At 40.3% G+C, this 12994-nt stretch overlaps 1 protein-coding gene across 1 annotated transcript in view; it reads right to left on the reverse strand.

Annotated features, from left to right (window-relative positions):
• nf1a (neurofibromin 1a) overlaps positions 1-12994 on the reverse strand; it is a 143178-nt gene that overhangs the window by 84855 nt on the left and 45329 nt on the right. Inside the window, exons 16-24 of the mRNA XM_040036473.1 lie at positions 12609-12732; positions 12206-12452; positions 10888-10961; positions 10666-10749; positions 9822-10202; positions 6710-6849; positions 4381-4503; positions 3753-3836; positions 3503-3619 (exon numbers count right to left, since the gene is read on the reverse strand). Coding sequence (XP_039892407.1) covers positions 3503-3619; positions 3753-3836; positions 4381-4503; positions 6710-6849; positions 9822-10202; positions 10666-10749; positions 10888-10961; positions 12206-12452; positions 12609-12732 — 1374 coding nt within the window. The remainder of the gene's footprint in view (positions 1-3502; positions 3620-3752; positions 3837-4380; positions 4504-6709; positions 6850-9821; positions 10203-10665; positions 10750-10887; positions 10962-12205; positions 12453-12608; positions 12733-12994) is intronic.

Consider the following 12994-nt stretch of genomic DNA (forward strand, 5'->3'; position numbering starts at 1 on the left):
ACCTGTGGTCCATCATCAAATGTGAGATTTACAAGGAGGGAAAACAGTACACCTCTCTGAACAGTGTCTGGGAGGCTGTGGTTGCTGCTGCACGCAATGTTGATGGTGAACAGATCAAAACACTGACAGAATCCATGGATGGCAGGCTTTTGAGTGTCCTTGCAAAGAAAGGTGGCTATATTGGTCGCTGATTTGTTTTTGTTTTGTTTTTGAATGTCAGAAATGTATATTTGTGAATGTGGGGATGTTATATTGGTTTCACTGGTAAAAATAAATAATTGAAATGGGTATATATTTGTTTTTTGTTAAGTTGCCTAATAATTATGCACAGTAATAGTCACCTGCACACACAGATATCCCCCTAAAATAGCTAAAACTAAAAACAAACTAGAAACTACTTCCAAAAACATTCAGCTTTGATATTAATGAGTTTTTTGGGTTCATTGAGAACATGGTTGTTGTTCAATAATAACATTATTCCTCAAAAATACAACTTGCCTAATAATTCTGCACTCCCTGTAGACTTAAACACACAGCGCGACCCGCGGACCAGAATCAGTGAGATGTCGCCTTTCTCACGGTCGGGGCTGAAAGCCGACAGCTCGCTGATTCTGATGTGTCGGCGGGTCCGCGCTTTGTGTTCACGCCCTTTATGAGCCGATTCTAAAGCTGTTAGTTTGATCTCTCTCCAAACAACATTGACCGAACCAGCAGCAAAAGAAGCTCCAAACTACGCTTCACATAAACATCGTCATGAATTCACTCTGACTTTTGCTGTTTTGCTTCCACGGCGATGCACAGCTCTCTCTCTCTCTCTCTGTACTTCAAGAACAGTTTCCCTTTTCTTCATTATTCGCTTGCTTGTTACGCACAAGTCTACCGTTGTTTACAGCGCTGTCGGCCACTGTTTTTTTTCCCTTTTACATTCTTCCGAAAAGAAAACCTCATTTCTGCTGTTCAATATTGAACAAATTTAAACTTTTTAAAATTATGCAAAATGCAAAACGCTTAGCCGTGTCTCTAATAAATCCTGCTGTAACTTCAGAGGTAATGTTCATTTAATTAATGGTTTTCTTTCGTTTTTGATGTACTGCAGAATATTTTTATAAATTCCCAGGCCAGGAAAATCACCTTCATGTTTTTCTGTGTTTTATCTTCAGCTACTTTGACACAAAGGCCTCTGCTGTGATGCTCACACCTTTGATAAAGTCTCGCGTGTGTCAGCTTCCTTTTTATTGATACAAAATATGTAAATGTACTGATCTGAATTATTTCTGACTGTCAAAATTTCCCAGATTTAAATCGAATCGAATTAAATCAAATCGTGGATCGAATCGATTCGGGACCTTGTGAATCGGAATTGAATCGATTCTAGAAATCAGTGACGATACCCAGCCCTTCTCATTAGCCTCATTTACCACCTGGGCCCAGTCAGCAATCACCTCTCTGAGGTCATATAAGCTGGGGATGATCTGGATGTAGGAGGGTGGTTTTTCCTCTGGTGTTCCCACATTGTGTGTCGAAGGTGTCGGGAGAGATCCTATAGTGGGGAGTTGTGGAAGCAGTGTAGCTGCTACATGCGAGTCGTGTGGGCTTGTGGGCCCCTGGAAGTGCTTCCTCGTGCTGTGGAGTTTTTTGTTTGGTTGTTCTGTTCTTGTTGTTGCGACCTTTTTTTTTTCCAAGTGTTATTGGTAAAACGGCGTTGTCGGCTCTTTATGTTAAGTTCATCTATAATAAAAATTATTTTATTTACTAGACACCTCTGTCTGTTCTCCTTTCATTCTGTTCCGGACCCATATGTTACCAGTCCCCCCACACACCCCTAGACCTTCATCGTGGGGACGTAACAATGATGTTAACTGCACAGTCCCCAGAAGGCCCTAAGACAGCCTTATCAGTCAACCAGCAAAACCTCTAATGTTAAGTTTTACCCTTTTGACGACCCCTGTTGAGGCAGGCCCATCACGGGTCGATCAATCGTGGGCATGTGTATCGTGGTTAGCTGACTGCCTTAGCTGCCCAAGTGATGTCAGCCCTTTTTAACCATAGCCAGTGACTGGTCCTCTCAGCAGTGTTAGCTAGTTCTCCATTAGCCTGCCGTTGCGCCTGTCCTCTGATCCCAATCTCTCTAAGCAGCTTTGCTCAGACTTAAAAAGAGGTTATACACACACACAATACGGTAATATTCTGTTGAAGCACAATACGTATCACTCCGCGAGGCTCCTGACTACGGTAGCCGTAACGCTCCGACAATCCATGAAGCGGTGCAGCTTCGTAGCTTAGCAAAGTCGTACTAAAACATTTTTTGACAGATTTTTGAGCGCCGTGTTCCAAATAAAATCGGTTTAGTAATAACGACGGCCCACTTGCATGCTCTACCAAAAAATGGTATGATATGGCCCAGCCCTACTGATCGGTCTCATTTTTACATTCATAAATTATTTCTCTCACTTTCTCAGCGCACTCTCTTCATTTGTTAGTACGTTTCCATCTCAATCTCTAATCACCTTAATGCTGGGCAGACACTGTGCGATGACCTGCGAGAAGTTCGCAGGTCACGATGCAGGTCTCACACTATACGACCCGATGCTCTGATGCGACCTGAGTGCTCACACTGTGCGTACATAAAATGAAGGTTATAACAGAAATTCTGTCGCTCTCCCTCTCTGTCTTTCACTCACACAGACACACCACCACCATCAACTTTGCTAAATTGCTAATGAAAAACATGATCAGGCAGCTGTGATTGAGCAGCAGTGCAGATCCAACTATTTTCACGGTTGTTGTGGTCGTGATAATTTTGTGAGGCCACATCGAAAAGGCTCGGATGAGCTTTCCAAAGTTCTACAAGTTGTGCCTCCATCGCTTGTGTCCAGATCACACGCTGCACTGCCGTGCTGCGCCGTCTTTTTCGCTGACATTTGTGTTTGTGCGTGCACAGTGTGAGAAACTGCGGTGACACCCTCACGACCAAGCGATTGATGATCGGGAGCTGGTCGTGAGGTGTTAATCGCTTCTCGTTACCCCACGTATACTACACGATGCACGATGAAGGCCAAAATCGGGCCAATCGCCAAAACGGTCGCACAACTCAAAAATCGGCTCAAAATGGGCAAAAAAATCGCACAGTGTCTGCCCAGCATAACAGGGTGTACGTCCTTTCCCGCTCAATCTCTTTGGCTAGCCAACTGATACAAGTCCTTTTCTCCTTCCCCTGAGTGTCCAGCCTCACATACATGATCCTGTCTGACACTCTCTTCATCTCTAAAACACCATCTCACATCCTTAAACATTGCCCATAATCAATTTCCTCTTCCTCTGTCTTTGGCCATGATGCATTGCACTTATTGCAGAGCGAGGTTGTACATAGTACTTGTGGCTGTGAGAGCATCAGCATTCAAACATAAAATTTCTGATGATTGTGAGCTACTGTTGAGATAAATTAATGATCAAGTACTGTCTTTTATGCCACAGAAAAGGTAAAATGTTGATGTGTTCTTACTTCAAGAAGAGCTGAGATTTGGCCTCCATCAGCTCTACTCCATCTCCCTCCTCTGGCTGCAAAGGAAGACCAGCTAACAGTGATACTACAGCCTCCATACTGGCTTGGTCCAGGTCCCTTAGCATCGCACATTACACATGCATGCATGCACACAAACAGACACACAGACAAATATGAAAACAATGAGAAGGGAGTTCATCATTTCCTGACAATACAATGGTTTTATAGCATATATTTAACAGAGATGCACCTTGTCAGGCACTTGATGTCATCATCAGCAGCTTGGTTGGAGGTTCCCATTACCCAGTCTGTCAGATATTCCACCATCTTGTTCCTACAAAACACCATGAGTGAAAAATTCCATTATGGCCAAAGGGGCAATACATTTCTATGTAAATAACAAGCGGAGGGGCAGCAGGCTGCACTATTGCGTCGCAGCTTGGTGATGGACGGTGCTTGTTTCAAACCCATTGGCCACCTGGGACCTTTCTGTGTGAAGTCTGCATCTTCTCTCGGGTAGTCTAGCTTCCCCAAACAGTCAGAAGATATTCAAAGGGTTATGTTAATTTGCGAGTCTAAATTGGCCAAACGTGTCAATGTAAGCGTCAATGTCTGTCTCTCAGTGATACCTGGGGACCTGTCCAGAGTGTACCCTGCCTTTTGCCCTGTGACAGCTGGGAAAAGCTTCAACCCCCCCCCCATCCAACTCTGAATCGAATAAGTGGAAGAAGAAAATCTAAGTGAATAGGATGTGTTCTTCAGTTAAAATGCATTAAGTCAGTAAGTGCAAGCAGCTGGTATAAAAAGTAGAAGATGTGTTTTTTTCCTCAGTGATGTGCAAGCAAACAGTGTCCTAACTGGTAGCTGGTTCTACTGACCTGAACTTCATCTCCTGGCAGAAGGACAGGTCATCTCGTCTCTCCATCATCACCTCGACCAGCTGGCACAGCTTGGTTTTGATCTGGATCGCATGGACTACATTACCCAAAATACGCACATACCTAAGGGATAGAGCACAGTTCTGTGTAGCTCAGAGCATATTCTGTGATTTTCATTACAGTTTCCAAAAGCTTCAGAGACAAATAAAATCATAATTCCATTCACTTTGAAAAAACAAATCTCTCTCACTGACATTAGTCACTTTTTAAACACATTTGGATAAGCAAACATTTGATCCTGTTTAAAACAGCGCCTATTGATAAAGTCGACATACTCTGATGGAAAACCCTAAAAGGGTTAAATGTACTGGATTTATATAGTTTTTCCTTCTAGTCTTACTCGCCCCTCACAGTATATACAGCCACTTAAAATGGCCACCTGGTCCCTAACAGGACGATGATGGATGCTTAGCCGATTCTTAGCAGTAGTGATATATCTTGTCTGTGACATGGACCATGCAACCATGAGCAGGAACACCCATAAGTGGCATTTAGGAAAACCAGTTGTAATGTCTTGCATATCCAGCAGGGGGAGGAGTGTGCATTCATTTACCTTTTAAATACTTATAACAGAACCATTACTTTAAGCCTTTCTATAAAAAACCAACATAAATGTTTGCTTGCACCAAATAAAATAGAGGTTGTGCATACCAAACACGCAAGACAGAAGACAGACAGTGATGCTTGCTCTCTATGGTCAAAATCAAAACTGAAATGTGAATTAAGCACTTGCTGGATTGTGCAACACCCAGCAATTAATGCAATTTAAACAAGCTGCCATAGAGCACTCAAAATGTGTGTATGTGCCTGCGTTTTTCTGCCAGAAATTTGTGGCACTTTGTTCTAAACAACTGGGGTGATTAATAGGGTCAGTAAAAAGATTCTGTAGGAGAGGGGCACAAAATAGTAGTTTTACTAATAATGTATGGATTGCATAATTTTAAAATGCAGTAAATTGGCTGGTGTAACTGCGTTTTTTGTTTTAAACCCTTCTGCTCTGTACATCTCTGATAAATCACTACTTGTAACACATTAGGCGATTATTCAAACAGCTCTCTGACCCCTCCCACCCCAGCCCAAATATCCTCTCTATGTCCAACTGTGATTTTAACAGACGCACATAGTAGTCCTGCAGAAATCACTGACAGAAAGTACTGACAGAACACTGTTATACAAACAATCTTCTTCTTTGAATTTTCCTGAATTTTATGACATTAAAATAAGGGAGTTAAGCTTTTTACATTTTAATGCTTGTTGTTCAGCTGCCGTGCTTTATCTGTATTTCATTGAAACAATCACCACTTATTAATGATCGTGAAATAAAAGCCTTCCTTCTACAGGCAAGCAGCAACCCCCCAATATGGGAATAGTTTTGGTGACTACAAGATTTCTCATAAAATCTTTTACAGGTAATAATTCAAGTCAAAGGGGTGTGTTTATAGTGGAAAGTAGATATGTCCCAGGAGAAGGAGGGGGGTACTCCGATCAGCTGACAACCGGTTGACATTTGGCTGTTAGCAGCAATCATGAGTGGCTGTACCTGTAAACCACATTCACCCATTTAGTTTATGAGGTAATAAGGTGCCTTATCCTAGATTTAGCTAGTATTTAATTCTCATCTGCAGGTCCTGGACAGGTACACAAAATATTCAAGAATTTATAATTTAATCAAACATAAAGTCTCCAAAAGTTGATTGTGTTCATCTGGACATGGCGTTTTCAGTGAGAGAAACGTTTCATCACTCATGCAAGTGACTTCTTCAGTTACTGGAGACTGAAGAAGCCTGAGGACTTTGTTATTAGATAAAATGAATATTGATAAAGTTTACCTTTATGGGCTGAATCTGCAGTAGAAAAAATGTGATAAATCAGAATATATCACATCGCGAGTTAAGTATTGTGATCATATCGTATTGTGGGGTGTCTGGTGATTCCCACCTCTATTAAATATGTTCAAACTGTTGACCATACTCTTTTAATGCAAAGTGGAGATGGTTAAGCAGAAAATGTTCTACATGCCACTGTGAGATGGAATGATCCACGAGAGAAGGCTGGACCATTCTGCTAAATGATGAAGAAACTCTACTAGAAGTTATTCTGCTAAAAGGAACAACTATGTTCAGATGTTATGACATTTGTTTTCACATTTTTAATGCAAACATTTTTAAAAAGAACATCCATCAATTTAGATTTAGTTTGTTGTGGTGTTTTATGCTTTGTAATTTCCATCACCGTACAATGTTTTAATTTCATATTTTGCTGTTATTACCTTACTAGGTTGAGCATCATGGTCTCAATGCTGGCTTGTCCCAGGTGTTCAGAGCTGCCCTCTGAGTGGTTATCTAACAGGTTCTTCATGATGGCTATGGTCTGCTCCACAAACTGTGTGTTAGTGTCGTTGATGGGAACCTGAAAAAAACGGAAAGCCACAACGTAAATGTCAGTAACATTGTTACTGCACACAGTGTTAAAAAAACAAAACAACAAAACAACAAACACACTTGGTGACTTTTGATAAAGAACTGAATTTTATCAAAGCTGCAGTGTGATGAACCAAAACAAAGAATTGTTTAAGAAAAATCTGACAATTTAATCCAGCCCCAGATTTGTTTTTGAGTCTTTGCCAGAAGAAAATTTGGGGATTTTATGAAATTCTCTGATTCGTGTAAATAAGTGTCTAAAAATAGGGGGTGCATTCTGCATGCCCTAACAAAAGCTACCAAAGTAGGCCAGTACCAACCAAAGCTCAGGGTAAGTGGTAGATGGACTGGTTCTTATGTAGCGCTTTTATACTCTACTCGAGCACTTAAAGTGCTTTATACAACATGCCTCGTGCATCCATTTGTACAAGCGCTTTCTTCTACACCTAAGTGCTTTCTATCTGACATTTACATATATTCATAATCTGATGAATGCATCAGAGAGAAACTTGGTTTTCCATGGTTTAATATCATGCCCAAGGATACTTAAGCATGCACACTGGAGACTAGAGCAGCCAAATATCAAACCACCAACCTTCTGATTAGGAGAGGGCTTACTCTACCTCCTGAGCTACAGTCACCACTCTCATGTCAGGAGGGGTGAGGAACCTAGTCCTATGCTGACGTTGCATCAGTTGTCATTTGCAGCAAGCTCACCTCTACCTTGCTTTCATAGTTCTATGGAAACACAGCTAACATTAGCAAGTAAATGATCTTCAGTGACTTCTCATCATAACAGATGAGTTTCCTTTGGTTAACCCACCTTGGCCAACATGAAGATGGAGTTTTAGAGTTAATAACTCATCTATTACTTCACAAGGGAAAGCTGAGATGATGATGGAGAAGGCAGGTCTGACTATGTCCTGTCTAATAAAACAAGCAAGCTGACCAGGTGCAGGCTCAGAAGCACTTTTAGTTACCATCTATGAATTTGTCTAAATTTACGACATTTAACCAGCCAAAACCAGCCATTTAACCAAAACTCCAGCGTTATTGACAGTTAACCATGTTAAACTCTCCTCAAGCAAGGTAATGATGATTCTTTTAAATATTATGAATATATATAATTAAAAAGCAATATTAATCCATTTAAGACTGATAAAGAACATTTTTCTGCAAATTACAGATACAGCCACTCAAAACTGCTGCTTTCAGCCAGAGATGAGCCGACAGTCAACTGTCAGCTGAAAGTCAGTCACTGAGAGTCTCCCTTTCGTCCTTGGGGCGTATACTTTCCGCTATAAACACGTCCCTTTCACTCAATTGCATAGTGGCACCAAGGGATGTCGCTTCGTTAGGGGAAAGAAAAAATAAAAAACCCACACACTTTGGATAGTTAGTCATAGATGATTTTCTCAGTATTATTGTAGGGCCTTTATGTTATAATATAAAGCACATTAAGGCAAGTGTTTTGATTTCATGCTCTAAAACTGAATTTAATGGAATTTTACATTCTTTGATAGCTTTTGCTGTAAACCTCTTCACCGATTAAAATCTAAAAGAAATTGATAAAACTTCATTTTCAGCATTCAGACATTTCATACTACAAATCCCCCAAACTATTTTCAGTTAACAGTTTTTCATTCATCCAATTCAAGCTAATCTAATAAAATAGTTACAATTTAAAGGAAAATTGAATACAAAAAATAATATTCTTGCACACAAGCTTCCTCAAAGATCCCAGCCTATTGTTTGCTGGGCTGATACTTCTTCAGACCTCTGTTTGAAATATGAGTACATTCTTCACTTTTCCGTGTAAGGTTGCAACTAAATACTTTGATTTATTCTTTAAATTTCTTCTAATTCTTACATTTGTATAGTCGCTCATTAAGACCAGGTTGAACGCTAATAACGCGATTCTTTGCAACCTGTTAGCACATGCAGATTTTCCACCTATAACTAAATAATAATAGTATTCTTGCACACAAGCTTTCTCGAAGATCCAGACCTGCATAAATACTACAGGTTGGATACTTTGCAGGACATGTATCAGTTGTTGGACTTGGAGTGTCCCTTTCACAGCGCAGATATCACCAGATATTGCAAATCACAAAGGCGATTTACTAAGATTAGTGGCAGACACCTTGAGTAAGCAGGCAGGACTGTGATCGTTACCGCTATGACGTAATTTATTTGGAAAGTGTAAATGGTGAGAATTACCAATGGTTTTACGCACAGTGCCAGAGCTTTGTGGTTCACTCCTACAGCAGTGTTTTACTGACCTTATTAATCATCCACATATTTCTGGCTGAAACACACACATACATATTGTTGTTTCGATTTTGTAGTTTATATAACAAAACATACAAGACCCTACAATAATAATTTTACGCTTTCATGTTCAGAAACACAAGTCAGCAATAATCACAGAATGCAAGCATCACTTTCTGTCTGACCTGTTCGTGCACAACCTGTAATTTTTTGGCTGCAAACATATTAATATACATATTTAATAACAAGGCTCAACATTAGCAGGCAATCAGTCAGGATTCCAACAGGCACCCATCGTGGTGCTGTCACTGATGAGGCGGCAGTTTTAAGTGGCTGTATCTGTAGTTGTTTTTACTTTTAAAACTTTATCCACAATTTTCCAATAATACAGTTTATGTGTACTGAGGTGATTTCATAGGCTTTTACTGCTTCTATCCTAAAATTGAAAAAGAAGGTCCTGAATAACAAATTATGCTACGTCCTCGTGTCACTGGATGGCATAAAGATTTTTGAAAATTGGATGAGGTTATACAGGAGGCTTTCTAAAGCTCAATTAAAAAAACGACTGCTATTAAAACAAGGGCCTATTACACAACCACATTTCTAATTTTTCTCCACTATTTGACACATTTTTACTTCCTAAGAAAATGGCTAATTTTTAACATTTATTTCTCTTTAATACGAACTCACCGGACCCTGAGTGTCAAAGAACTTGCCAATGCTGTTCTTGAGCTTGTTGAACAGCATGGGATACAGAGCTGGACTGAGCTCCAATCCAAGGAGATCCTTAACATTGGTGCGAACATGGAGGCCCACCCTGTCGTGGCCACAAACCAGCAGAGCCAGCAGCCGGTCCAGGAAGCGGCTCACAGGTGTCTCACTCGAGGCCGAAGAGCAAGAGGAGGTCATGAGGTTGGACACCTCACAAGGGCCCATAGAGATCATGGAGTGTTTACGCTCGGTCATGGAACCCATAGGTGGACTGTATGTGGGTGGGCCAGGGGTGCTGCGCTGCTGGAGGCACACACCGCCCAGAGCACACAGAAATCCTGTCATGTTGATCCACTCCTGCTGCAGGGGGATACAAAGACACTGAGGCCCAGTGGCACAACACCAGGTAAGCTATTTGTTACAAGTCTGCATTCAGTAATATCTCTGTTCATATTGCATTGTCTCAAAACAAAAATTCACATCAACAGCAACAAACAGGTCACCAAATCTTAGTTTGACTAATCAGAATTCTTTGAGACTGTTTTAATGATTGTAATGTTTAGGATTAGAATTCAGTTTCCAAAATAAATAAGCTTGTAAAGATGACTGAATATAACACAATAGTGGACTTGCAATCAGGTAGAATTCAGAGCTGGTAAATAATCCATACCTGCTAAAAACTGGTGTCCTCTGCTACTGCCTCACTAGCAGTGCTCTTATATTTTATCTTAGTATTTTGTGCTTTCAGGTAAAACTAGGTCTGGTACTCCCAGCAAAGATGTGATACATAGAGACGGTAACTTCACATTTCCCTATACCTTACCTGTCCATCATCTGCCTTGTTTTTGGGAAAGTTGAGAATCTGTTTGGTGGCCTGGTCCCATTTAGCGTATGTGTCCTCCCAAGCCTACAACATTAACAAATTGTAAATTTGAGATCTGAAGATATTGTACAAATCAACCAAGAAGTCACCAGGGAAGGGTGATTACAAAAATAACAAAAAGCACATCAGTAGCCCTGAAAATGAATGTAAATTGAATGTTACTTCAATATTTCCTGGCGTAGGATGCTCTATCCTCCTCAACAAAGCCATCACCCTCTTCTGCAAGGTGGAGCGGCCTATGGAATTAAGAACAAAGCCTTCATTTAAAGACTTGTATTTTGGGATCTACAGACAATATAAACAGAAAACAATGACATCTAGATATTCCTAGTAAAGCAGGATCTAAAAAAACTACTAAATCACAGTGTGTGCCTATTGTTTAGACCCTGCTTTTGCATTTTGGCTTAGTTTTTGATAAATGATGTCATATTGCGATACAGTACTGTGCAAGAGTCTTGCATCAATCTCATTTCTTGATATTTTACTTCCAAGAAATAAGAGGGTTCTTTTGAGTGGTCCTCAGCAATAGTTCTCCAGGATTTTTGTAAGGACTTTCTTTAGACACCGACTGCTTTTTTGCTGATTTCAATCCACTTATATCTGAGTGTTTTCACTGGAATGTTTTTCTTTTGTTGTTTGTTTTCTTTTTGTTTGTTAAGCCATATAACACTGACGCATAGAACAACCAAGGATGAAAAAAAGCCACATAACTCAGCAGACAACTTAGCAAAAAACATTTTTCTATTATCTTTAGGCACTTTACTACTTGCAGCCTGTCATAAAATTTGTTCTTTATTTAAAAATAGCAAAGATAACACAGTTTGCTAGCTACAAAAATTGAATTTTCACATCACAAAGGTGATTCTCGCAGAGATTAAAAATTAGAATGTGTGCAGATTCTTACAAAAATGTAAAGAAACTGAACAAGTGGAGGATAGATGAAGTGGTAGGTCTAAAAAGGTATGCCAAATTACATAAGAACTGAACTCAAAATCAAATGATGATTCTAAATATGAAACTTTTTGGTTTAATATTTATGTGAATCCTATTTGGATGCTTTTCTCGGCTTGAGTGAATTGTCTGACACACACTGGCTGCTGAGGACACACTTTGTATTTTGCTGGTGTTTATGAGACATAACAAATACATCAGTGGCGATAGTTTTGGTCATTATGCAAATGTACCGTTTATAAGGCTGGGAAAGCCTGCAGTCAACTGAAACTGAAGAAGTCACTTGAATGAGTGACAAAGCGTTTCTCCCACTGAAAACGCTACGTCCAGATGAACAGAATCAACTTTTTGGGATTTCCTTACCTGGGTGATTGAGCATGCATCAAAACGTGTTTTCCGTTTATTTTTGTGTTTGTTTTGTGCATCAAAGCAAAATCATTTACAATTTATTCATGTGAAAAGATTCATTAGATGGCATGAAGCCAAACTGGAGGATTACTTCTAGCTAAGGTACAGGCAACATACTTACCCGTTCCCATCATGTTGCTGACAGATGCCAGTTCACTGAAAGTCATATAGTTGGGCAGGATTGTCTGAACGGGCACCTCGTCAGCAGCACTGCGGATATCAGCTTCCTCACACAGGTGGCGAAAACAAGACATGGCCACCAGAACAGCTTCGGTGTCTGGGCTCCACAAGAACATGTAGAGGCACACCTCTAGCTTTGTCTGTGCCTGCCGACAGATGGGGATGCCACCACCCATGGTGGCACACTCCTGAAAATAGCAAGTAACATCCTGGTTATACCCACCTTGTGGGACCTCACATCATCACCCTTCCTGGTTCTAAGCCAATGAAACACATCTCGCAAGGACTAGACTGATCACTGGGGCATACACCAGAGTAATGTGCGTAAATAAATGGGGCTGCACCTTGTTTTTGAGCAAAAACTTGTTCCTGCAGATGAGAATCTCCCTCAGCCATTTCAGAACCTCTGTCCCATTAACAATTAGCTGACCGATGAGTTTGCGGCAAATTAGGAAGAGCACCTGTGAACTGAAAAGAAGAACATAAACAAGCGGTCCTGTAAATTTCAATGTTTATAACATCAACTGAGTATGTGCTGCTTTTTTTACACTATAACAACATAAGAGCACCTTTCAGAAATGCACATCTTTCCATTATTTTCCATTAATTCCATTAACAGTAACTGAAACTGTCGACTTCATACATAAATAAGTACTAAATGGTCATTTTTGAGGAAAAGTTCCAACGAACATACTTACTGAGTCCAACCTATTTGTGTACACTCAATTTA

Source organism: Simochromis diagramma, unplaced genomic scaffold (genome assembly GCF_900408965.1).
Source record: "Simochromis diagramma unplaced genomic scaffold, fSimDia1.1 OVJJ01000324.1, whole genome shotgun sequence".
Classification (NCBI taxonomy): Eukaryota; Metazoa; Chordata; class Actinopteri; order Cichliformes; family Cichlidae; genus Simochromis; species Simochromis diagramma.